Source organism: Suncus etruscus, chromosome 11, assembly GCF_024139225.1.
Source record: "Suncus etruscus isolate mSunEtr1 chromosome 11, mSunEtr1.pri.cur, whole genome shotgun sequence".
NCBI classification, from domain to species: Eukaryota; Metazoa; Chordata; class Mammalia; order Eulipotyphla; family Soricidae; genus Suncus; species Suncus etruscus.
The window spans coordinates 45492198-45516876 of record NC_064858.1 but is presented as its reverse complement, the minus strand read 5'-3'; the positions used below and the strand labels follow the sequence as shown (position 1 = coordinate 45516876).

The 24679-nt window shown below is 34.0% G+C and overlaps 1 protein-coding gene across 2 annotated transcripts in view; it reads left to right on the top strand.

The window, feature by feature from the left end:
• DCN (decorin) overlaps positions 1 to 24679 on the top strand; it is a 42428-nt gene that overhangs the window by 4378 nt on the left and 13371 nt on the right. For both annotated transcript variants that reach the window (XM_049783729.1, XM_049783730.1), the window contains exon 3: positions 20439 to 20551. In XM_049783729.1, the coding sequence (XP_049639686.1) occupies positions 20439 to 20551 (113 nt within the window). The remainder of the gene's footprint in view (positions 1 to 20438; positions 20552 to 24679) is intronic.

Sequence of the window (24679 nt, the reverse complement as noted above, 5' to 3'; positions counted from 1 at the left end):
TTTTTTTCTTAAATTGGTGCTTTATCACCTTGAAACCATAGGCAATTTGAAAACTTTCAAGGGCTTTATGACACACATACTCTTAAGATAAAAATGTTCCCCAAACAATACCTTGTTCTGTGCTTCCAGAGTGTTTTTACTTTACTCAATCTTTTTCTTCTTGAATATTAAATAGTAAGAAATCTTGGCCTATCTAAATAACAGCATTTGAACATAACTGAGTATAAGAAATGCATAATTATCACTATAAAAACAGAAAAAATTTTGGCAAAAAAATTGCCTTTTCAGGTACTTAAATTCTTTCTTAATCTCTGAGTTTTAGATTTAACTTTACCTTTGATATAGTCTAGTTTATATTTTTAGTTTCAAAGAAAATTTTTATAATTAAGATATGGTGTTAACATTTAATATAATTATGGAACATATTTCTTTAACTAGCAGTGTAAATTACTTTGATTGATTGTCTTTCAATAAAATTTTGTCCTGGGAACTCCAAAAGCAATACACTCAGAAGATAAATCTTCAGAAAATATGAATACAAGTAGAATGGACAAAGGAGAATGAATTTGCTTTACTTGACTGATGATTCACATTCCTCATATTTCTCTTTGTTTGATACATTTTCTTACTTAAAAATAAACAGAAAAGAAAATCATGCTTTCCAAAATTACTTACAAAATACTTGAAAAATGATTCTGCCAATTTGCATTTCCTTTCTGAAAAATGATCCATTTACTAGGAAGACATGTCTTATAGAAGTTCTGTGCTTATTTATATTGTGCTTTCATTCTACATTTTTTGCAGGAAAAAAATGCCACTAACTTCACTAGTTGTAATAAACTATGGAAAAACAAAATCAAGAAACCATAAAACATGTTAAGGAAGTAACAACTGAAAAATTATGTGCTAGCATCTTCAGTGCTAGTATATTGGAATTTCAAAGTTTTTTTAAGTACATAGAAATTATTTCAAAATAATGACTGGAGAAATACTCTTCAAGTGATGGCTAGCCTTACACATAGCCAGCCATCCTGGGTGTAATCTTTGATCCTGATTACCCCAAATGATTCCCCAATTTCTCTAGGATTCTTTACTTAGCCAGGAGTAAATCCTGAGCATTGCTGGTATGGCCCAAAACAACAACAACAAAAACACACAATGATTCTATTGATTCATCATTCAATGATTCTTTTATTAAACAAATATATTAAAAATCCACATGCATCAGATGTCTGGGCATAGAAGAATGGAGTAAAAGAGCAAACATGGTCCCCTTTTTGTGGGTCAGTTTATATTCTATTTGTTGTACTTATGTTTACTGAATTTTACATTAACTACAGGCAGAATAAGATTTACCAATCAAAGTTCTACAATAACATTTCAAAAATATCTTCTGAATTTATTAACTATAATAACTATTATAGTTAATTATTAATACTTATCAATACTTTGTTATTAACATTTCATGAAAATATTGTATGAATTATTAAGATAATGAACTTAATTAAAAATCCAAAGAAAAATGTCACTATTTGATATATATATAAATATTTACATAAGGATGGAGTTTCTGAGAAATGTTTAATTTCACTTTTCTACTGAAAGCAAATTTAAAAGTATTTATGATTATTATTAAAACATATGATCATTTTTGAAATATTAATACTTAAAATGAATGGATCAAACTTGTCATTAAACAAAGTTTTGCTTTTTTATACATATTTTCTTGTGCTTGTATGGCAGGGAGTTATGGCTTGACTCTGATGAAAGCAATGGGGGTGATTTCCCAATTGTTAATATTTAAGATAAATGCAAATCTAATGCCCAACACTTGACAATTTTGCCATAAAACATTAATGTTTTACCTTCGATATATTCTAGATGAATTTTTTTTATAATTTACACTTATAGAAACATTTTTATATGCTATCTTATTTCTATGAATTCACAGTATGCATCTATCCTCTAATAAGAATAATCTTTTGAATCATGCATGAAACATCTAATCAAGAAGAGCCACATGTGCTTCTTGGGTATGTGGTACCCTATCACATGTTGCTTTACGTACTCCTCTCTTGAGATGTGGAATTTCACCTTTCCTACTTTAATACTGGGATGTTCTGGGGCTTTGTATATCTTTGGAGAAGGCCACCTTCACTGGTGAGCATGTTACTCTCTTTCTCTCCTCCCCTTCCTCAGATATTTTAAATAAAGTTTGCTTCTGTTTTAAAAAAAGGAAGATTACAGGCCATGGCAATGGAGCAGTGGTAGGGTATTTGTCTTGTACTCTACTGACCCAAAACACAGACCACAGTTCTATCCCCCAGCATAGATCCCCCAAGCCAGGAGCAATTTCTGAGCGCATATCCAGGAGCATCAGTGGGTGTGGCCTAAAATCAAAAAAGAAGAAAAAAAAAAAAGGAAGGTTACAATGACCTGTTTTGGGTGAGTTTTTAATTAATAAATATTATATTCCAAAGTTGAGCTCACCCAAATTTGTTTCAATTAATTCAACTATATATATATATATATATATATATATATATATATATATACATATACATATATGTGTGTGTATATATAAACATAGATAGGTGAATACAGGTAAATATATAGATATAGTTAAATATGTTATGGAACTTTTATCAGACATTTTATCAAAAGTCATGTTTCTTAGAATAAAATAAATTCATCTTCCTTTAAAATAAGTTAACATTTCTGGTGTCAGAGCAATAGCACCGTGGGTAGGGCATTTGCCTTTTACATGGTCAACCAGGGTTCAATCCATACATAGCATATGGTCCCCAAGTATGCCAGGAATTATTTCTAAGTGCAGAACCAGGAGTAACCCCTGAGCACCACCCCAACCCCCACCCTCACAAAGTTTACATTTTTAGTACTACCAAACTCCTACTTATTTGGTCTCGGCAAATTACTCAGATCTTGACATATTTATCAAAATTACAGAATATTTTAAAACAAAAAAAGGCAGTCTTAAATACCCTAAGTCTGGGGTATACTATATAAAAGAGGCTTGGTATATATATATATATATATATATATATATATATATATATATATTCATATATATATACTTATATATATTTCTAGTAAAATTATTAAATGAAAGAATATTGAGAGAAAGCAAAGCAGAGGAACTTAGTCACATGAAGGATAATTCAGCTTGGCATTTTTTTTTCTTTCAAATTCTATAGTGTGCTGATAATGAATACTTACTATAATAATTTTTGTTTCATTTTGTATTGGGGCCACATACTGAGGTGCTCTGCCCAGTGATTCCTTTATCTACACTTAGAAAACCATCTTAATAGACTCTGGAAAATCATATGGGATGCCAGGGATCAAACCTTGATCAGCCACATGAAAGGCAAACTCTCTATCCACTGCCACAAATTATGATAATAATTTTAAAAATGTAATTTTGTTTGGAATAAGAAATGCAAATTTTGAGTCAGCAGGTAATTTGTTTATCTTGCTCTTCGCTGTTAGATTTGATTTTGGAATTTTATTGTCTGTCCCCTGAGCACTTTCAGGAGTGACCCCTGAAGCAGAGCCAGGAGTAAGTTTTGGGCATTCTATGTGTGACTAAATACCAAAACTAATTAAAATTTAAAAAGAATTATCTTAGCCAATATGAAAAACTTATTTCCTTATAATTATTCTTGCCAGGTCTTTTAATGAACAAAGATTTTTTTGTTTTAGAGAACAAAGTCTATTATCTTATTACTTAAGAAGTTATTAATTATACAACCATTTAAATTTTTTCTTTGAATTGAGGTATGATTTTCATGATATTATAAGGGTTTCAAGTGAAATGAATAATAATTTAATATTCATATAATTTGAAAAATAAAAATAAATCTAGTTAACATTCATCCTCCAATCTCACTGCAACTTTCATATAATTTCTTAAATATTTTGATGATTTTTGAAAAAGCTATTTCTTCTGTGATTTTTCAGTACCTAGCTAGAGTCTGTAGGCATTAAAAGACTAAAAACCACTGCTTATGCAACAATACATTTTAAAATATTTCTTTTGGCATTAAGTAAATCCAGAGAGTGAGGAGATAGTACATAAGTAGAGAGATTGCACATGTCTTGGATGTAGCTAACTCTTGTACTGTCCCTGGCACCATATGGTCTCTGAGCATTTATTACATGATACACCCCTGGAGGCTTCTGAGTACTGCCAGGGTAAACCAGGTAATCTGCAGTGCAAGGTAGTAGTCTTAGTCCATCTAATTAAATCCTGCCAGGATGGCTGGGAATTGCTGGAGAATTGTGGGCCAGGATGGCTGGGGATGGCTGGGAATGCTGGGAATTTCTGGAGAATTGGGAACTGTGGGCTTCCTAGAACCTCTTGAGTAGGTCTGGAAAAAGAAGAATGAATTTGTAAAATTGAATAGTTTTTCTACTGAAAAATTTAAGATCTACAGGAATGTAAATTGACTGGTTAGTAGCTATATCAAGCTTATCATACATTATTGTAGGTTTTGCTAGGGTCCTAAAGGAATAATGAAGGAATATGAGGAATAATGAAGTTACTGCCTATTTTGGCCATATAAAAACATAATAAAAATTTATAGACACTAGACAAATTGTTGAGCTGAATTGGCAATTTAAATGTTATTTGAACCAGAATTTTATATTAATATTTTATGCATATACCCTCTTAAGTTATAAAACAATTCTTAGTTATAGCATTTATAAAAATAGTAATATAAAATAAATGTTACTAAAATTAAGAAATCTATGAGTTACTTAATCATAAGTCTACATTGCAATATACTTTTGCCATATCTTATTTTAATATTTATCTATAGACATATATACCATTAGACATTGCTAAATTTTAGGGAAACATCTTCACACTGAGTATGCACAAAACTCTCCCAAAGACTATTTTCCCACCATAATTAAATGAGTCCTCTTTCACCTTACATTCACTTCCTCCATTTTTCTCATATATATATATATATATATGTGTGTGTGTGTGTGTGTGTGTGTGTGTGTGTGTGTGTATGTCCAGAGATTTTCATTTTTCTTTTTGTACTTTCCCTTGCTTTGCTTTTCTATCTTACACATATGAATAATATTGTTTGAGAATATTTGTCTGCTGAAAAGAAATTTATTTTTCTCTCCTCTCTTTTTTTTTTCTTTTCAATTTTGGGGCTAAACCTAGTGATGTTTAACGCTTGTTCCTAGCTCTGTGCTCAGTTATTACTGCTTCTGGTGGTCCTCAGAGGACCATATTCATGTCACTTACAAGACAAACAATGACTCGATGTACTATTTCTCTTTATGTTAATGCCTGAGTAGTATTCTATTCATATTTAATTAAAATTTTATTATAATAAAGAACCATGATATAAAGCAATTCATAACTGAGTTTTAGACATATAATGGTTCCAGCATCAATCCCATCACCAGTGAGAGTCAATTTCCTTCCACCAAGTTCCCTCCCATATTACCCCTAACTCTAGCCCTTCTTCCCCAAGTCTGGCATCATTTAAAGTTTAGATCTCCTGGATTTAGGGTTATTGACTCTGTAATTTGTATATTTAGGTTCAATTATTCCTTAACACCACCCATATACCATTGTTTCCTGAGTATTATTTTTCATTTGTTTCTTCCCTTTCCCATCCATTATATTTGTTTTCTTCTCCCTACACTGTGAAAAAAAAAATGATCTAGGAATCTCCATTTAAATCATTGCAATCTTCATCCAGTTATCCTAAATACTACATATAACAGTAGCATCTTACGTTTATCTTCCCTTTTCATCCACGTTGCAGCAAATTGCATAACTTCATTCTTTATAGTATGTAGTATTTCATTGTATATATGTACCATATCTTCATGACCCCATTCATCTATTATCAGACAGTAGGTTGATTACAGATACAGTTACAATACAGCTATTATTGTGTTGAGTGCTGTAATGAATAATGGTGTGCATATGGTCTTTTGAATGAAAACTTATTTGTCCTAGGGATAGACATCCAAAAGTCATAATATTAATATTTCTAATATTTTCTCTAAATATTTGTCTTTAGCTCCGCTCTTTTCTTTTCTTTTTAACTTTTGGCCAAACTTAGTGATGCTCAAGGTTTGCTGTGTTTCCGTATTTGTATTTTGCAGTGTTAACTCCCAACTCAAATTTTGCTACCTGTTTAAATTTATTAACTATCTGGAACTTAAACTTACAAGATATTTCCTCATTTAATAAGTGTGACTATATCTTACATCACTAAGTAGGAAAATTAAATATGGGGCCCAGAGAGCACAGCAGCGTTTGCCTTGCAAGCAGCCAATTCAGGACAAAAGGTGGTTGGTTCGAATCCCGGTGTCCCATATAGTCCCCCGTGCCTGCCAGGAGCTATTTCTGAGCAGACAGCCAGGAGTAACCCCTGAGCACCGCTGGGTGTGACCCCCCCCAAAAAAAAAAGAAATTAAATATGCAAAAATGTTATTGCAATTTCAGTCAGCTAGGAACTATTTTAATGATAGTTATTTTCATGTTATTTGATTTTCCTTTGAAACTGAGATTATCATAAAGAATATCAAATATTATTAAACTAGACACAAAATAGTCCCTTTACCTTTTTCTACCCACAAAGAAACTCAATTGCTTCCAAATATAAATACGAGTCTGAAAGATAGTTCAGTGAATATGATGATTGCTTTGCACACAGTTGGCCAGGACTTTATCTGGCAACACATATGGTCACCTGAGCACTTCCAGGAGTGAACCCTGAGCACAGAGTGAGGAACAATATGTGAACACAGATGAGTGTGCTGTCCCCCAAAAAATGTGAAAAAAAACATTAAACAGAAAATTGTTCAATAACTTAACAAATCAAGTTTTTACTAAACACCTGTCCTTCCTTTGAACACAATTGTTGTAGTTAAGTGGAGAATAATTACCACTTAATTAATTTACATTAATAAATAAACCAGAGCCTATACATTTAACACTCTAGGAAGGACCCAAGAAGATGAACATTGTATTTTGTCATAGAGAGGAATTACAAGTATATACTGATTCCTAAACATAGTATAAAAGGCAATTTAATTTTTATTATAATTTCTTTATTTAAATACTGTGATTACAAACATAATTGTAATTGGGTTTCAGTCATAACAAGAAAACCCCTCTTCACAGTGCAAATTCCCATCACCTATGCCCCATCTCTTCTCTCCCCACCCCCACCTGTATTCTAGATATACTTTCTACATCCCTCATTCACTGACATTGTTTTTTTTTTGTTGTTGTTGTTGTTTTTGTTTGTTTTTGGTTTTTGGGCCACACCCGGTAACGCTCAGGGGTTACTCCTGGCTATGTACTCAGAAGTTGCTCCTGGCTTGGGGGACCATATGGGACACCGGGGGATTGAACTGCGGTCCGTCCAAGGCTAGCGCAGGCAAGGCAGGCACCTTACCTTTAGCGCCACCGCCTGGCCCATCACTGACATTGTTATGATAGTTCTCAGCATAGTTATTTCTCTAACTGCTCTCACCACTCTTTGTGGTGAGCTTCATATCTTAAGCCAGTCTTCAGACCTCATCTCTGGGAAATATTTCAATGTCTTTAATTTTTCTTAAAACTCATAGATGAGTGAGACTATTCTGTATGTGACTCTCTGACTAATTTCACTCAGTATAAACAACCAATATGCCCTTCAACAGATGAATGGCTAAAGAAACTATGGAACATATACATAATGGAACATTATGCAGCTATCAGGAGATATGAAGTCATGAAATTTTCCTATCCATGGATGTACATGTAATCTATTATGCTGAGCAATTTAAAATTTTAATCTAAGGGAAAATGTGTCCTGTTATAATTGCATAAGATTATTTTTACTTATTTTTAACCATTTGGCTTCAACTGGTGTATATTTTTCTCAGTGAACACCACTATTAAGTACTACTTCACAGCTTTTCTCGTCTTGGGTCAAATTTTACACACAAGATTAAAGAAACCATGAAACCATTTTCACAAAGTGAACTGAAAGGAATGTTTGAAGTATTATTTAATGAATCAGATAGGGTACTGGAAGCACAGATGCCTTCATAGTTTTTCCAGAATGTTGCAAAAGCAGAGGTGTGGGGATGAACTTCAGTTGTTCAGAAGATAATAAAAACAGTATCTTTAAGATCTGGTACAGGAAGAGGGCTGTGCACACAGCATACCCTGGAGAGCTTCCCAAATTAATCTGATAGAGATGCATTGTGACAGCTCTTCAACAAGAAAAATTCTCAAATATGACACAATCTAGACTCCCAACTCAAGAGTGAAAAAATGGCAGAAGAGAGAAATCGGGGAGGCCAAAGAAAGCATCTGTTTCCTCAATCTGACCGCGGACTGACCTCATCCTTGATTTCTTTCTCAGTCCCAGGAGGAAGAGACAGCTGTGGAGGATCATGGCATTTGGTTAGACAGCAGCTGGAAGCATTGTCCTCAGGAAGTTTCTCCCTAACTTTGGAGTATGTGAATAGGTTAGCTAGAATATCCATCAATTTCTTGGATAAAGAAAAAAATATAGATAACTGTCTACTTTGAAATTTCTTAAAGATCTAGCAAAAATGATATATTTTCTTGAGAATAAAGATAACAATTTAAGTTGCTTGCAATCAGTTCCAATGTTTATAGAAAGCCTTACAATAGAATTACATTTTAATTCCCAAATTTCCAAAATCCCTTAGCAAGTATTCAGGTTGTTTTGACTTGCAATTTAGTGTACCTTAACTCTATTCAAAATTTGCTTTGATCATTCTTTTAAAGCAATAATTCTATAACTATATATGACAATTATTCAGCATACATAATTGTATATATACTTTGCCAGAGGAAACATACTAATAATTGACTTTTTTTTTGTTTCTGGGATTCACTCACTGCTGTTTAGTGCTCACTCCTGAATCTGTGCTTATGAATAACTCCTGCTGGACCACAAATAAATCATTGTGCTCATGAATAACTTCTCTGAGGGGTTTAGGGATTTGGGGATTTAGGGATTTGGGGATAAAACTTGGTTCAGTCAAGTTCAAACAAAGCAATCTTTCCTACTGTATTATTTTTCCAGTCCCACTACTTAATTTTTGTAGACTCTCTGTTCAAGCAAATTCTTTATACTTGATAAGTCTTAGGTATATATGTGTTTGTTGAATGAACACATTGACATATGCATTAAGTAGTATTTGTATCAGTGCAATATTCTATCCAGTTGGCATATAAGGGAACATGACTAAAAACTGGTGTGTTCCTCTTTTCTCTCTCTGAAATGACTATTGTGATGGAATCCAGACTAAAATTCAAGGGGAAATTTTATATTTTTGAAATGTATGATAAATCATAATGTCTTTTCTTAAGAGGGACAGAGGGAAAACAGTCTTGCATTAAGCAGAAAGTTTAATCAATAGGTTTCGACATTTGCAAGTTATTTTTGTTACATAACAAAAACATATTGCTCTTTAAAAATGATTAAATTAAAAACAGCATTATAAAATTATATTTTAGCTATTAATATGGAAAATATTATACTTTGGACCCTTATCATGAGATGGGTAAAATAATGTTTGATGATAATCTGAGTTTTGTCCAATGCTATCATTGACATTAGCAAAACTATAATGCTATTCAGAAATGAAACAATTAGGGAGAAAACAGATAAAGCAGGGGGTAAAGCAATTTCTTTGCATAGATCTATTTAACCTGGGTTTTATCCCTGGCACTCCATACCTTGGTGTCTAATCTCCACCAGAGTGATCCTTAAACACAGAGCAAGGAATTATCCTAAGAATTTCTGGATGGGGCCTGGAGAGATAGCACATCGGCGTTTGCCTTGCAAGCAGCCGATCCAGGACCAAAGGTGGTTGGTTCGAATCCCAGTGTCCCATATGGTCCCCCGTGCCTGCCAGGAGCTATTTCTGAGCAGACAGCCAGGAGTAACCCCTGAGCAACGCCGGGTGTGGCCCAAAAACCAAAAAAAAAAAAAAAAAAAAAAGAATTTCTGGATATAACTTTCCAAAGAAAAATAAACCAACAAAAATAAATGAAAATGAAATAAGTAGGAAAACAATTCAATTATTTATTACTCTTTGAAAATATTACAGTGGAGTTTAGGTACTTGTCCACAATTAAGTTTTTTAGATTTCATGATCAATAAAAGCATACATTATACATTATTTAAAGTCAGAGACATCACATATCTCTATGTAAGTCATTATTTGACTACATGAACCTAAAGCACTGAAAGGAGTGAATGTGGTCTCTAACCAAAATAACAGTGTATGCAAATTCTAATTTCTCCTTATCCTGAAATGCTATATTTACATTTTTATAAACACTTCTTATTTATGACATTTCTGTTATTGACTATTTTAATTTGTGTGAGTGATATATCACATTCATATATGTATATATATGTATATAACATGTATTTTTGATGTCAATCCCTTATATAGAGAATAAACCAATATTCCATTTAGTAATCCAACTGATATTAAAAAGAATCCTCTTTTCTTAGCTAGGGAGATGTCCCAAGTAGTACTCAATTTAGAGGCCCCTCCATGATCAACTGAGTCACTACTTTAATGGGAAGATCAGAATATATGGCACTATTCCAGATCTGTAGTGCCAGTGAATACTGGGGTCAGATTCATGGTATTTGGGGTCCCCAGAAATACACCCAGTGGTAACAGGGGTGTGCAAAGCTGTACCTAATGATGCTCATGTGACCATATAATTTCAGAGGTTGAACTGGGACACCTTTACCTCAATACAATGTCTCCAGATCAAAAATTAATTTCTTTGTTTTGTTTTGGGGCCACACCTGGTGAAGCTCAGGGGTTACTCCTGGCTATGCACTCAGAAATCGCTCCTGGTTTGGGGGAGCTTATGGGGTTCGTCCTAGGCTGGCATGGGCAAGGCAGACACCTTACCCCTTGCGCCACCGCTCTGGTCCCCCAAATCAATTCTTTTTGTTACATTTTTTCAAAAATTTATTTAAAGAAAATATATCACATAGTTGACACAATTGATTATAATACATTTCAGGAAGAACAGAGGCAAAATCATTTTAAAAAATAAAAAAAACTAACGAGATGGAAGAGAAAGAAAAGGTTCAGTAGCAAGTATATTTTTGAAAATCATTGAATCACCATTTAACTCATTAAAGGCCTAGCAGAAGGTTTAATAAACCTTTTCTGTTTTTTTAAGGATAAGAGTTAAAGAAGTACAGCTAAAACAGTGTTAGAGTGGCAATTATTGTTTGCATAGGCACAGCAAAATATGGGGAACATGGAAAGGAAAAGCCTTGGCCTAAATACAAGGAGACCTTACTGCTGAAGTGTTCTGGCATAAGACCATTTCTAGGCTCCAGATATACTAGGTTGTCCAACAAAAGTCATTGTCTGTAGTGCCAGTAAACGTCCCCCACACCCATAGTCAATGTTGTTTGTGTCAGGTTTCTGTAGTTAAAGATCCTGGAATCTTTGTATATCCTACATGGAAGTAAGGATGATGTGGAGCGTCCTCTAGTTTCACCTCACAATTAGAGGGCAATGCAGATAGCCCTGCCCTGAAAGTAGGTATTGTTGCTGTTATATCTTCTAGGTGTTAAGGGACCTCTCTTTGGAGTAGGTCGATGCCAGGGCAGCGGTAGGGTCTTCTGTGGTAGAAGATTGCTCCCAGGTGATGTTATAGACAACCGTGGTTGTTTTGTGGATGGCATCCTAATTCAGGGGTGAATGGATGGACAATTCCTGTTCTTCTGAGGCCTGAGCCAGGTCATTATGACAATGTTAAGGGTGTAAGGTCCCACTGCATTACAATATTTGCATGTTTCTATCTCTATTAGATAATAACTTGCCTGTATGTTTAGTGTTTTTCCATTTTAATGTGCCTATGCAAAAGCAGAACACTGCCTCATAGCGTTATTGGTGCATATGGGGACCACTGGAGCAAGTCCAACAATCCCCATAACTTGGTTCTAACATAAACTCTAAATCAAGGACTCTTTTACCAGAATTCCTTATTGAACAGATCACAAAGAGAAGAACAGACAAAACAGTGGGGAAAATCATTCCTGTATAAAAGAATATTCAGTATGAGTTATAGCTGTAAAGGGAATACATACAAGATATTCAAAAGGTGTGTGTGTGTGTGTATGTGTGTGTGTGTATGTGTGTGTGTGTTTATGTGTGTGTGTGTGTCTCTTTTATGTTTCTGAAATAGTTGGGGGTGTGTTAAATACATTGCATTTGCTCTTTGGTCTGTGATTTCGCTTGTGCAGTCTGATAACCAGCTGGCGATGGACCCATATCAGGGACCCAAATCCTTGAGCTGTGACTTCCCAGAAACCGAGTCTCTTAGCAAGCAAAGGTCCACAACACTGAGTTTATGTTAGAGTTATGTTAGAGTTTATGTTAGAACCAAGTTATGGGGATTGTTGGACTTGCTCCAGTGGTCCCCATATGCACCAACACTGAGGTGTGTTAAATACATTGCATTTGCTCTTTGGTCTGTGATTTCGCTTGTGCAGTCTGATAACCAGCTGGCGATGGACCCATATCAGGGACCCAAATCCTTGAGCTGTGACTTCCCAGAAACCGAGTCTCTTAGCAAGCAAAGGTCCACAACACTGAGTTTATGTTAGAGTTATGTTAGAGTTTATGTTAGAACCAAGTTATGGGGATTGTTGGACTTGCTCCAGTGGTCCCCATATGCACCAACACTGAGGTGTGTTAAATACATTGCATTTGCTCTTTGGTCTGTGATTTCGCTTGTGCAGTCTGATAACCAGCTGGCGATGGACCCATATCAGGACCCAAATCCTTGAGCTGTGACTTCCCAGAAACCGAGTCTCTTAGCAAGCAAAGGCCCACAATGAAGGAAGGAGGAGGGAAATAGGCCTCTGGGGGTAGATCAATAGCAACAGAGTATTGGAATCTTCTTAGGCTGAGAGTCTATCATATCACTTAGGGTGTGGTTTTGTGTGAGGATAATTATCTGCTTCTTGAGGAGCCAAGAATTGAAGGTAAAAGGGTTAAATGGGGGGAATGATGGTTGGGGGTGAGGGAGTGAAGGACTTTACATGAGCTTGTAGGGCAGTAGACAAGGGCAGAATATATTATGGACATTCTGCATCTGCAAAACATGAATCAATCATAGGAAATCTTATTGATTTATATCATAGCCCCCACATGGTTTTGAAAATGGAGACCAGTGAGAAAGAAAGTTGCTGGTGATTGTCCCTGCCCAACCCTCTTTAGAGTCCTCCCCAGCACCCACCTTTCTGGCTGCCTGGGCCAGCACCCAGGCATGCCCCTGGAGTTTGGGAGAAAGTGGGGGAGATAGCTGGCAGCCTCCCTTGTCTTCCTGAATTCCCCATGCTAGGGAGAGGGCCTTCAGCCCCGGGACTCCCCACACCCCATTGTGGCAAGAGCTAGCCTCCAGGACAGAAAAGGATTCAGTGTAGAACAAGAAGCTGGAAATCTGCCCACCCCCTCCCTAATCTCTTACCCCCATGTGCTGGGTGTGGGTGGAGGATAGTCCTGTGATCCCCTTAAGACCAAATAAATTTCTTAAGCAAGATTATTTTGCTTCATTTTGTTTGGGAACTACAGCCAGCAGTGTGCAGGGCTTAATCTTGCCTTTGCTCAGGAACTACTTCTGATATGACTCAAGGGATCATAGGGAGTGCAGGAGATTGATCTCAAGTCAGGAACATGTAAAACAAACACCCTGTCTTTCCAGCCCCTTAAGTATGTCATTTTAATGATAGTTTCTCTAGGAGAAATTTTTCAGCTCTACAGAGAACAATTTGTTTATTTTTTCTTTTTCTCCTTACTGTTGGAGCAAATTCCTAATTGTGTAACAAAGTCAGATTCACAGAGTTCTTTGTCTATCTTTTAATCTGTATCTTATGGTTTTATCTGTATTTTTATTTTTTAGTCTGTATTTTATGGTTTCAATTCTTACTTTTTGAATTTATTTTGAATTGGTTTACACATCGCACAAAATTGCAACTCATTGTTCAATGTCATTTTGTTTGTTTTGTATAATAGAGTGATTCAGTTATCCCAGTTCCAAGAAACTCTTTTTTCCTTTATGTGGCAATGGTTCCTTTATCATAAATTAGCTATGTGTGAGAATTTAAATATTGGTTCATTGCATTTTAGTGATATGTACTTTAGCATATAGTTAAATTGCATTTTATTATCTAATATTTTAGTATAGAGTTAAATCCCAATATCATAGTATTTTGATGACTATGGCTTTGGAGTCTAATTTGAAATCAGGGAGCATAGAAACACCACTATTTTACTTTGTCGAAGTTTTTTTTTTTTTAACTATCCAGAATTTTATGTGGTTCCATATGAATTTCAGTGAAGTTTGTTATATTTCCTAGAAGAAAGTCACTTGTATGCTGATAAGAATATGATGCGGGCCCGGAGAGATAGCACAGCAGTGTTTGCCTTGCAAGCAGCCGATCCAGGACCAAAGGTGGTTGGTTCGAATCCCGGTGTCCCATATGGTCCCCCGTGCCTGCCAGGAGCTATTTCTGAGCAGACAGCCAGGAGTTACCCCTGAGCAACGCCGGGTGTGGCCCAAAAACAAAAAAAAAAAAGAATATGATGCATAATAACATTTTGTATAAAAATAGCTATATCAAAGCTTTGATGAAAAAAGACTTTTATTCAAACTTTTCTGGTATAATATAAACTTAAATATAAGTGACTTGAGGTTGAACTATTTTTAATCTGGAAAATTTTAAGATTAATATTATACAAGAAAATGAATATAATTATTTTTATTTTATTTATTTGCTTTATTTTGTTTTATGTACCATCTCTTAAAGTGTTCAGAATTTACTCCTGGATCTGTATTAAGGTTTTTGTCCTGATGGGACTCAGTGGACCTCATGTGGTGCCAGGGATCAAACCTAAGTCTGCTGTATACAAGACAAGTGCCCTACCCACTGTACTATCACTCTCACCCCAATGGAGCATAACATAAAAGATTAATTAGATTCAAAAGTAGGAAAATTAAGTGACTAGATTTTTATTTAATTTAGTAATTAAAACACATTGGGTAAGCTGCATGATTACTCTGGTCTGTTTCTTTACCTGTAAAAAGAGAGTATAAAAATGCAATATTTGAATGTTGCAAAGATAAAATTATGCAATTTGCTTCTCTGTGGATGGATCCACTAAGTATCATGCAGAGTGAAGTTAGAAGCAGAGATACAGGAACAAAATGATTCTGTCATACAAGAGATATAAAGAAACATAAATAACCCAAAAAAAGAGAAACCAAGACCTTATCCTCAGTAGGAAGTTTACCATCAGGGATGAAGGAGAGGGACAAAAGGATGAAGGAATACAGATAATTGGGAAAGAAAGTGGACACTATAAAGGAGGGTTTGATGTAGGATTGTGTTATACATGAAACCCTACCATTAACAGTACTATTAACCATAATATTGTGTAAAATAAAATAAAAAAACTACACAAAAAGCTAACTTATTAGATTCAAATTAGATCTAAGCAAATAATAATTTATTACTGCTAATGGATTCTTGTTCAAAATGTGATTTATTTGATGTGTATGCAAGGTCTAGTAACAAATATGTGTAACTATTTTATATAAATTTGCCATACTGACAGTTTAAAATTTTTACATGTAATTTGATAAAAAAAAGACTTCAGGAATTTCTTCTTGATCAGCTTTTGAGTTATGGGATTTGCTGATAATATGAACATTACTTTTTGTTTTTCTAAGAACTTATATGTATTTTATATAATTTTTCATTTTTGTCTATAATTTTATGCAAAGTACTTGCTATAAATGTCCCACATATGAAGCATTTGAATGAATAGCATATTTTTATTATTATTTTATATTTTTTGCTTTTTGGGCCACACTCGGTGATGCTCAGAGGTTACTTCTGGCTATGTGCTCAGAAATCGATTTTGGCTTGAGGGACCATATAGACACTGAGGGATGGAACCATGGTCAATCCTAGGATAGTGCATGCAAGGGAAATGCCCTACCGCTTATGCCAATGCTCCAGCCCCTAACTAGCATATTTTAGATTGAAACTGAAAGCAGTTCTTGTAGAGAATGCACATTAGCAATATAAAAACAAAAATATACAAAAATATGTTGTAAGTTAATTAAATATGTTGTAATGTATATGATCTTCATTTTCTCACTCCTACTGCACATACTTGTTTATTTCTTTTGCTTTTAAATTATTGAAAAGTTAAATTTAATACTTCCTTACTTTTATTTATTTTTTTGTTTTTGGACCACACCCTGTGATGATCAAGGGATCCTCCTGGCTATGTGCTCAGAAATTATTTCTAGTTAGGGGGATCATATGGAACAACAGGGACTGAAAGGTTCATTTTGGGTAGCTGCACGCAAGGAAAATACCCTATGGCTATGCTATAGTTCCAGCCCCCCTTACTTATTTAATTGGATTATTATTGTGTGAAAAGATGCTATCCTTTGAAATTTTTATAAATAGAAAAGTACAGAAATACAAACACTTAATAAAACACTTATATGTGGGGTCCCTCAAAGGAATGCAAAGTAAGAGGAAATTGAAGAAATTAATTGTAATAATATTGAAATTCAAATTCTAAAATTTAATTAAACTCTAAATTTTAATTAACTCTATAAAATTTTGTTAAAATGTAATATACTCTAAAATTTAAGAAATAAAGTAAACTCTAGGAACTAAATTGAAAAATTCACAAGGCTAAGTAAGATACATGTGTGCATGTGATGCATGTGTGAATATAAAACAAACTCTTAATAACTATAATGAACAATCACTCGCCTGATAATCTATATGCAAATATATATTTTGTATATTCTATACTCTTAAATTTTTTGCAGAGGGGAACAGCATGAATTTCAGCTCCCAGCAATTCTGCCACTAGACTGGCTTAGAACCCAAACCGTCTGCATCCAAGGCATGTGCCTTACCATTAGTACCGTCTTCCTGGCACTTGAAGATACTTTTCATGCTTATCCTTTACTATATGTATATTTAAGGGATAGAGAGCTAATATATAGGTTGGGTACTTGACTTTCACATATGCATTTAGCATATTTCAGATCCATTCTCTGCACCTCATATGGCTCTGAACACCTGCCAACAGTAAGTTTTGAACATAGCCAATGTAGTCTATAACTTCTCTCACCTGCAAATCACTTCCAGGGATAAAACACTAAGACAGAAAATTCAAAATTTCTGACATTCAGGTTGATCTATTTTTTATTGGATTTCTAAAATTAATTTTATTTAAATTAATAAATTTCCCTGAAATGAATGTGCACTTTATAATTGGACAGGTATTGAGATAACTGCTGAGATTATATTCAACAATATATAAAAATTTGCATCAGAGTAATTTAAGATTTTGATAGAGAAACCCACAAAATAATAATGCATGATAGGCAGTAATTTATAGGCACACACACATGCATACATCATATATTAGAGAAAATGTGAATTTTCTTGATTGGAGAACACTGTCAAGATTTGGCAGATGGGGGCAGGAGAGATAGCATGGAGGTAAGGCATTTGCCTTGGTGCAGAAGGTCAATGGTTCGAATCCCGGCATCCCATATGGTCCCCCGAGCCTGCCAGGAGCGATTTCTGAGCATGGAGTCAGGAGTGACCCCTGAGCACTGCCATGTGTGACCCAAAAACCTAAAAAAAAAGAAAAAGAAAAAGAAAAAAGATTTGGTAGATGTTTTTCATTTCCAATTGCATGAAAGTATAAATTGACATTTTTGAAAACATCAGTGTACACAACTATGAAGTGTAGCTAAATATTTTCTCCTCACTGTTCTGGTCATTTAAAAAAAATCAGTCTTGGAGCTGGAGCAATAGCACAGCAGTAGGACGTTTGGTGGATACTGAGCACACAGAGTCTGACCCAAAAACAAAACAAAATTAGTCTTGTTATCTGTGAAATAGTCTTACAGCGAATGTTATATTGTGTGTTTAGAATCACCACTATTTTTAATAAAATTCTTTATAAATACCACTGAGTTGAAAACTAGAGTACTTTTTAATTAATAAAAAGTGATTATATTAACAAAAATACTTAAGTATTCATAAACAGGTAATTTCATATTCATTTTCTATGATTTTTACTTAAGACATTAAGTTGGGAATTTGACTAATAAATTCTATTTGTATGTGTATCCTTACATAAGCTAAAAATTAAAAAGTATATACAATATACCTGTTATACATAGCTCATAATTTTATTTTTAATTAAAATTTTGAAAGATAATTATATTTTCCATAAGACACATATGCAGTTCCCATCTACATCCTGCTATCTTTCCAGGTCCTAATAAATTAGTGGTACAGGAAAAGTGTCTTTGTTTTAGTTTGCTTTGTTTTATTTTGGAACCACACCCAGCAGTGCTCAGAGGTTACTCATCACTCTGCACTCAGAAATTATTCTTGGTAGGCTGGAGGTATATTGAATGCCGAAGATCAAACCCTGGTTTACCCCGTGCTAAACAATGTTGTGCTATCACTCTTCCCCACCAGAAAAAGTACTGAATAAATCTTTATTGACAAACTGTATGAAAGATCTTCAGCATTTATGAGACTAAAATATTTTTGATTGAGAATTTTTTGGTATTGAAATAATTGTATAATTTTGACTGAATTTGTATCAAAATTTTTCTTAGCATGTTGCATCAATATGGAACAAAAAATGAAAGACTAAAAGTTGAAGGTAGTGAGAGGAGAAATAGTACAGTGGATAGAGCTCTTGTCTTGCACACAACAACCTGGATTTAATCCCTGCTCCAGATGTGGTCACCAAGCCCACAGTGATCCATGATTGCAAAGCCAGGAATAAGTTCTGAGTAGTGGATGTGGCCCAACAACAACAACAACAATAACAAACAACACTGAAGACTAACATTTTAACATTTTTTATTATTAATGCTCATGATGTTTAGTTGTTCAAAACATCAAACTTGAAAACCCAGTCCATCTTATTCATATAATGGTATGGCATTCTAAATTTCATAGACTATTTAGTCATTTGGTTTATTTATATTTATAAACAAAAGCAATATTTCAATTAATTAGACCCGCATTTAAAGGCTAAAACCATGGCTTATTGGAGATAGTACTACAGGTAAAGCATTTAATTTGCATGCAGCCAATTTTATTTGGATCCTGCCACACTCCTCTCCCTTGTTCTATATATGTTCCTTCAAGTTCTACCAGAAATAATCTCTGTGCTCAGTCAGGAGTTAAACTCTGAGCAGTAGCTGAAACTCCCCCAGATCCTACCAATAAAAGTGAAGTTTCAAATAATAAAATTTAGAAAAGTTACAATGAATGAATTTATTCTAATTATATTCTATTTATATTTATTTAAATATTAATCTAGTTAATCACTTGTCCACTGGTTGTAAAATACATATTGCTTTCATATTTCATTGAATGAGTTTGAACATATTTAAAGAGTTCATATAAATTTTCAAGGGCCAGAACGGTGGCACAAGTGGTAGGGCGCTTGCCTTGCATGTGTTAACCTAGAACGGACCATGTTTTGATTCCCGGATTCCTCACACCAGGAGCAATATCAGAGTACATAGTCAGGAGTAACTCCTGAGCGTAACTGGGTGTGGCCTAAAAAACAACACAAAATAAATAGAAATAAATTTTCAAATTTTTGACAATAATTTGGGCACATGCTGATATAATTTTAAGGTCAAATATGATCTTTTAGTGTGTAATTTACCAAAGGAATTTTTACCTTATTATTTAACACTTTTATATCAACCATGTATATATTGAAAGGCAGTTATTTCATAATCATTTATGCTTATTAACTAACAAAAGGGATTGCTTTCTAATATAAAACAGTGATGAGATATACAAAAACAAAGAAGCTGAATCACTATAACATAGTAAAAATTGTCTCATGTGGAAAATTATTTATATGATAGAAAATGCATTCTGCTGATTATAAAAATATGACTTTCTGGGAAAAATAAAGTAGATTTTTGTGGGGGGGGTCACACCTGGCAGTGCTCAGGGGTTACTCCTGGCTCTATGCTCAAAAATTGCTCCTGGCCAGTTCGGGGGACCATATGGGATGCCAGGGTTCGAATCACCGTCCTTCTGCATGCAAGGCAAACGCCCTACCTCCACGCTATCTCTTCGGCCCCTAAAGTAGATATTTTATACTATCATTGATAGGATTCCTAGAGGAAGAAATTATTATGGTAAACTATGTCATGCTCAAACTGTCATCAAAATATTAACTACTTTGTAAACTTACCCCTGGTGATATCTATGCACTTTCTTCCCCTTACTGACTTCCTATTACTGTATTTTTCATGGTAGATTTGAAGGAAGTGCCAAAAGACCTACCCCCTGACACTATGCTGCTAGATCTGCAAAACAACAAGATAACTGAAATCAAAGATGGGGACTTTAAGAACCTGAAGAACCTTCATGTAAGATTTTCTTTTTGAATTTTCACAAGCTCTCACTCAGAGTATATTTAAAATGAAACATAGGAGAGACTGTGTACCTGCCTGTTTATCAGTTCTTTCTGACGTGTGGGTACAGGAATCAAGCATCTGATTTCTTCAGCTCTTAATATTTATCCAATTGACTTACAAATATCTCATGGATCTTTTGAGGTTGAATCATAAAATATACTTTATATCTTTATTCTCTCTTATAAGTAATGAATAAGAATATTTTCTTCTAATTAGATTTATTCTAATAGAGAGAAACAGTACACACAAAGGGTTGCTGTTAGCATTATTTCATTTTATTTTATCAATTAAAATTTATGTCCTAAATTGTGCAAATTACTCTGTAAACACTCAGAAAGTATTACTAAAGATAATGGGAATGCCACCTTATTTTATGATAGTATTTTTATTAGTGAATATAAGTCCCTTTCCTGTTTTGAATTTAGGATAACATACACTGCCTAGTATCCAAGTGTGCTTTACTGTGATTTTTAGTAAACCCTCAAAAATATTTTACATCAGTATTTTACATCAGTACTACTTCTAAATTCTTGTCATTGTAATTAACAGCTGAACTGATTTGGAGACTAGACGATAAGGACATCTGACTAATGCAGAAGTCAGTTGTCCAAGGTAGATTGAAGGTCAAGGAGGACAAAGAATAATAATATAGCAATAGTTGGGAATGCAGTATAAATAGAGAATAGCCAGCTAACTCAGGGTTGGCAAGACAACTTTGCCAAGACTACTTTCATAAATTGCATTTTCCTCCCATGGACTAGAACATTAAAAAACCCTATTTTGTTTGTGAGATATTCCAGAGTTTGTTAGAATTTCCAGAGATCTATTTGGCCTCCATTCAAAATACAAGTTCACATTTAGGGAAAATAAACCATATTTCAACACCAAACAGCAATACTAACTATATACTGTGTAATATACTCTGCTAGGATACTAGAATTACTAAAATTTAAAATTACTTAGAAATTGCATTGACCTTCAAACATCCAAGTCATTGTCATCAAGGGGATAAAGAATTTGGTAATAAAATTTTATAGGCACATTTGATAGAAATATAGTTGTTTGGGTTTTATTAAAAAAAAGTCATGAGTGAGGATTGTAAAAAAAAGTAAAAAAAATAAGTCATGGATGAAAAATATTAAGAGCAATGCTAGGAAATAATAGGATTAATTTAGTTGGACTACAAAATGACATACTTTTACTTTTATTCAACTGGGAATTTTAGTAAAGCAGATCTTATTCAACATTAAAATATAATTCAAAGAGAATTTTTAGAAAATATAATTAGTCAGTAATATATAGTTAAATTTAATTTCTTATTGTAACTAGTATAGAAATACATTTTGAGGATTAGGAGAATTAACATAAAAACATTAAGTTCATGTCTTCTAACAATTATTGTAAATAACTGAGGGGATATATAGTAAGAATAGACAATATGAGAGATATATAGTAAGAATAATCAATAAATATAACACAATTGTAATGCCAGCATAAATATAAATTAAATTATCTGTATGTTGTATATTAGAATGAGAAATAATGGTACACATAAAATAAAATGTGAAGTAGGATAAACAGGTCATACTATACTACGTAGTTTATATATGAACACACACTGTATCTGTCATCTGTCGACAAAAATTATGAGCAAAACCAGTATAAATCTTTTCATTAAAAGAAAATATAGCTGGGGCCGGAGAGAGAGCCAGGAGGTAAGGCATTTGCCTTTCATGCAACTGGCCAGTGGTTTGAATGCCGGCATCCCATATGGTCCCCTGTGCCTGCCAGGGGCAATTTCTGAGCGTATAGCCAGGAGTAAACCCTGAGTACTGTTGGTGTGATCCCAAAACCAAAAACCAAACACCAAAAAAAAAAAAAATAGCAAGGAGTAATGAAGTTTTCTTAATATTTTCAATAGTCTCCATAAAGTAGTTTAATAAATACAATAGCACATAATAAAATGACAGTTCATTTATAGAAGAATACAACATCTTAATAACAGTTTATGAAGTATATGTAAAGAGAACCAAGTTAGAGAAACACCAGACAATGCTAAGAGTTTGTATTCTGAGAGGATATAAGATTAAAAATATTTTAATATTTGTAGGATTTTGAATAGAAAAGCAGGCTTTCTTCGTGAGAACAAAGGAAAGGTAGAAAGGATATTTCTGGGGCCCGGAGAGATAGCACAGCGGCGTTTGCCTTGCAAGCAGCCAATCCAGGACCAAGGGTCGTTGGTTCGAATCCCGGTGTCCCATCTGGTCCTCTGTGCCTGCCAGGAGCTATTTCTGAGCAGACAGCCAGGAGTAACCCTTGAGCACTGCCGGGTGTGGCCCAAAGACCAAAAAAAAAAAAAGAAAGGATATTTCTAATCGACGAATGGCAACAGAAATAGATGGAGGATGTGACAGTTGCATTTATATTGAGAAATGAAGCTAAACTCTAGATCTTTTATAATATCAAAAATCAATGAAAGATACACAGATGGAAAATAATAAATGTAAACTTCTAGAATAAAGTTAGAGTTTTTAAATGGTAGCGAATTGAACTAAAGATTTCAATCATTGAATCAGTGATGGTTTGTAAACAATCCTCATTGTTTGTAAACTAGACCTAGCATCCCCTTTGCTTTCATACTGTGGTTTTACTAGGAGCAAAACAATGGAATAAACCAACTAAGAGTCAATCAAAAAGATGTCTCTGATTTTTTAAAGTGCAGTTAAAATAACATAAGTAATAAAAAGTGATTATATTGTTAGTTTTAATTAATTAAGACATAGAGCTTCATGTTATGTGTTTATTTTTTTTGCATTTGGGCCATATCTGGCTCAAGGATTACTCTTTGATCTGTAACCAGAACCAAATGGGATGCTGAGGATTGAACCTGGGTCAGCCATGCAAGACAAATGCCTAACGCACTGTACAATCTTTTCAGCCCCATTCATTTTATTTTATGTATTTACTAAAAATTTACAATTTTCCCAAATGAAACGACTTTTGTTTTTGGGTCACACCCAGCAGCACTCAGGAGTTACTCCTGGCTCTGCTCAGAAATCACTCCTGGCAGGCAGAGGGGACCATATGGGATGCCGGGATTCGAACCACTGCCCACCCTTGGACGGGTTGCTTGCAAAACAAATGCCCTACACTGTGCTATCTCTCTGGTCCCAAAATGATATTATTTTAATTACAATTTATGTGCATTTATTTAAGTGTAAACTGAATAAATTATTTAAATGCTATGACCTTAAATAAGAGAAGTCTAGTTTCTGGGAAGTCCTCACTGAATTAGGCATTTGTAATAGTATGTTCTTTCAACTACAAGACTCCTATTAGGGATGTTTTTAAGCAGCCATAATTTTGGCAGTCTCCTTCTTCCTACTTCAAATTATATAGTGGGAAAAAAAACAGAGTGTATTAGACCTTCTAACCGTCCAAAAGAATGTTAAACTATTTTCCCTGACTCTTTCATTTGTAATCATTTCTAAACTTGTTATTATGTAGAAAAACATCATAATTTCAGACAGGAAAGCTACATTTAATGAAAAGAAAGAGAAGAAATAAAAATTCAGCATTGATTAAATAGAAGGGATTTAGCATATTTTTTTGTTTTTAGTAATTTGTATCAATTACCATTCTGTGAGTACTACATGTTGTATGAGACATTTTCCTCTGATGTAGATTGAGAAACAAAAAACAAAAAAATGTATAAAATAATAAAAAATGAACCATGATACTGCTGTATGCAAAATATATTTTCTTTAAATTAAAGGTTAATGAGTCTAGCAATAATTATCATTTTGATTAAACAAAAATTATAAAATATTTAATACGAGGAAATAGTCGCTCAGCAAAATATGTACTAGGCATTATGATTACCACTATGTATGTAATTAGTCTTCATCACACTTTTTATTATCTAGACATTCTCAATAATCTCTGTGCATGTAAGGAAAATCAGGCAGAAATAGTAAATTATTTGTTCAGAGTCATACAGCAAATAAGAGTCCAAGTTTAATATCTAAACTTAGGAGCATTCTGTAATCAGTCTTTTTGTAACAATTGTTTGAACTATAA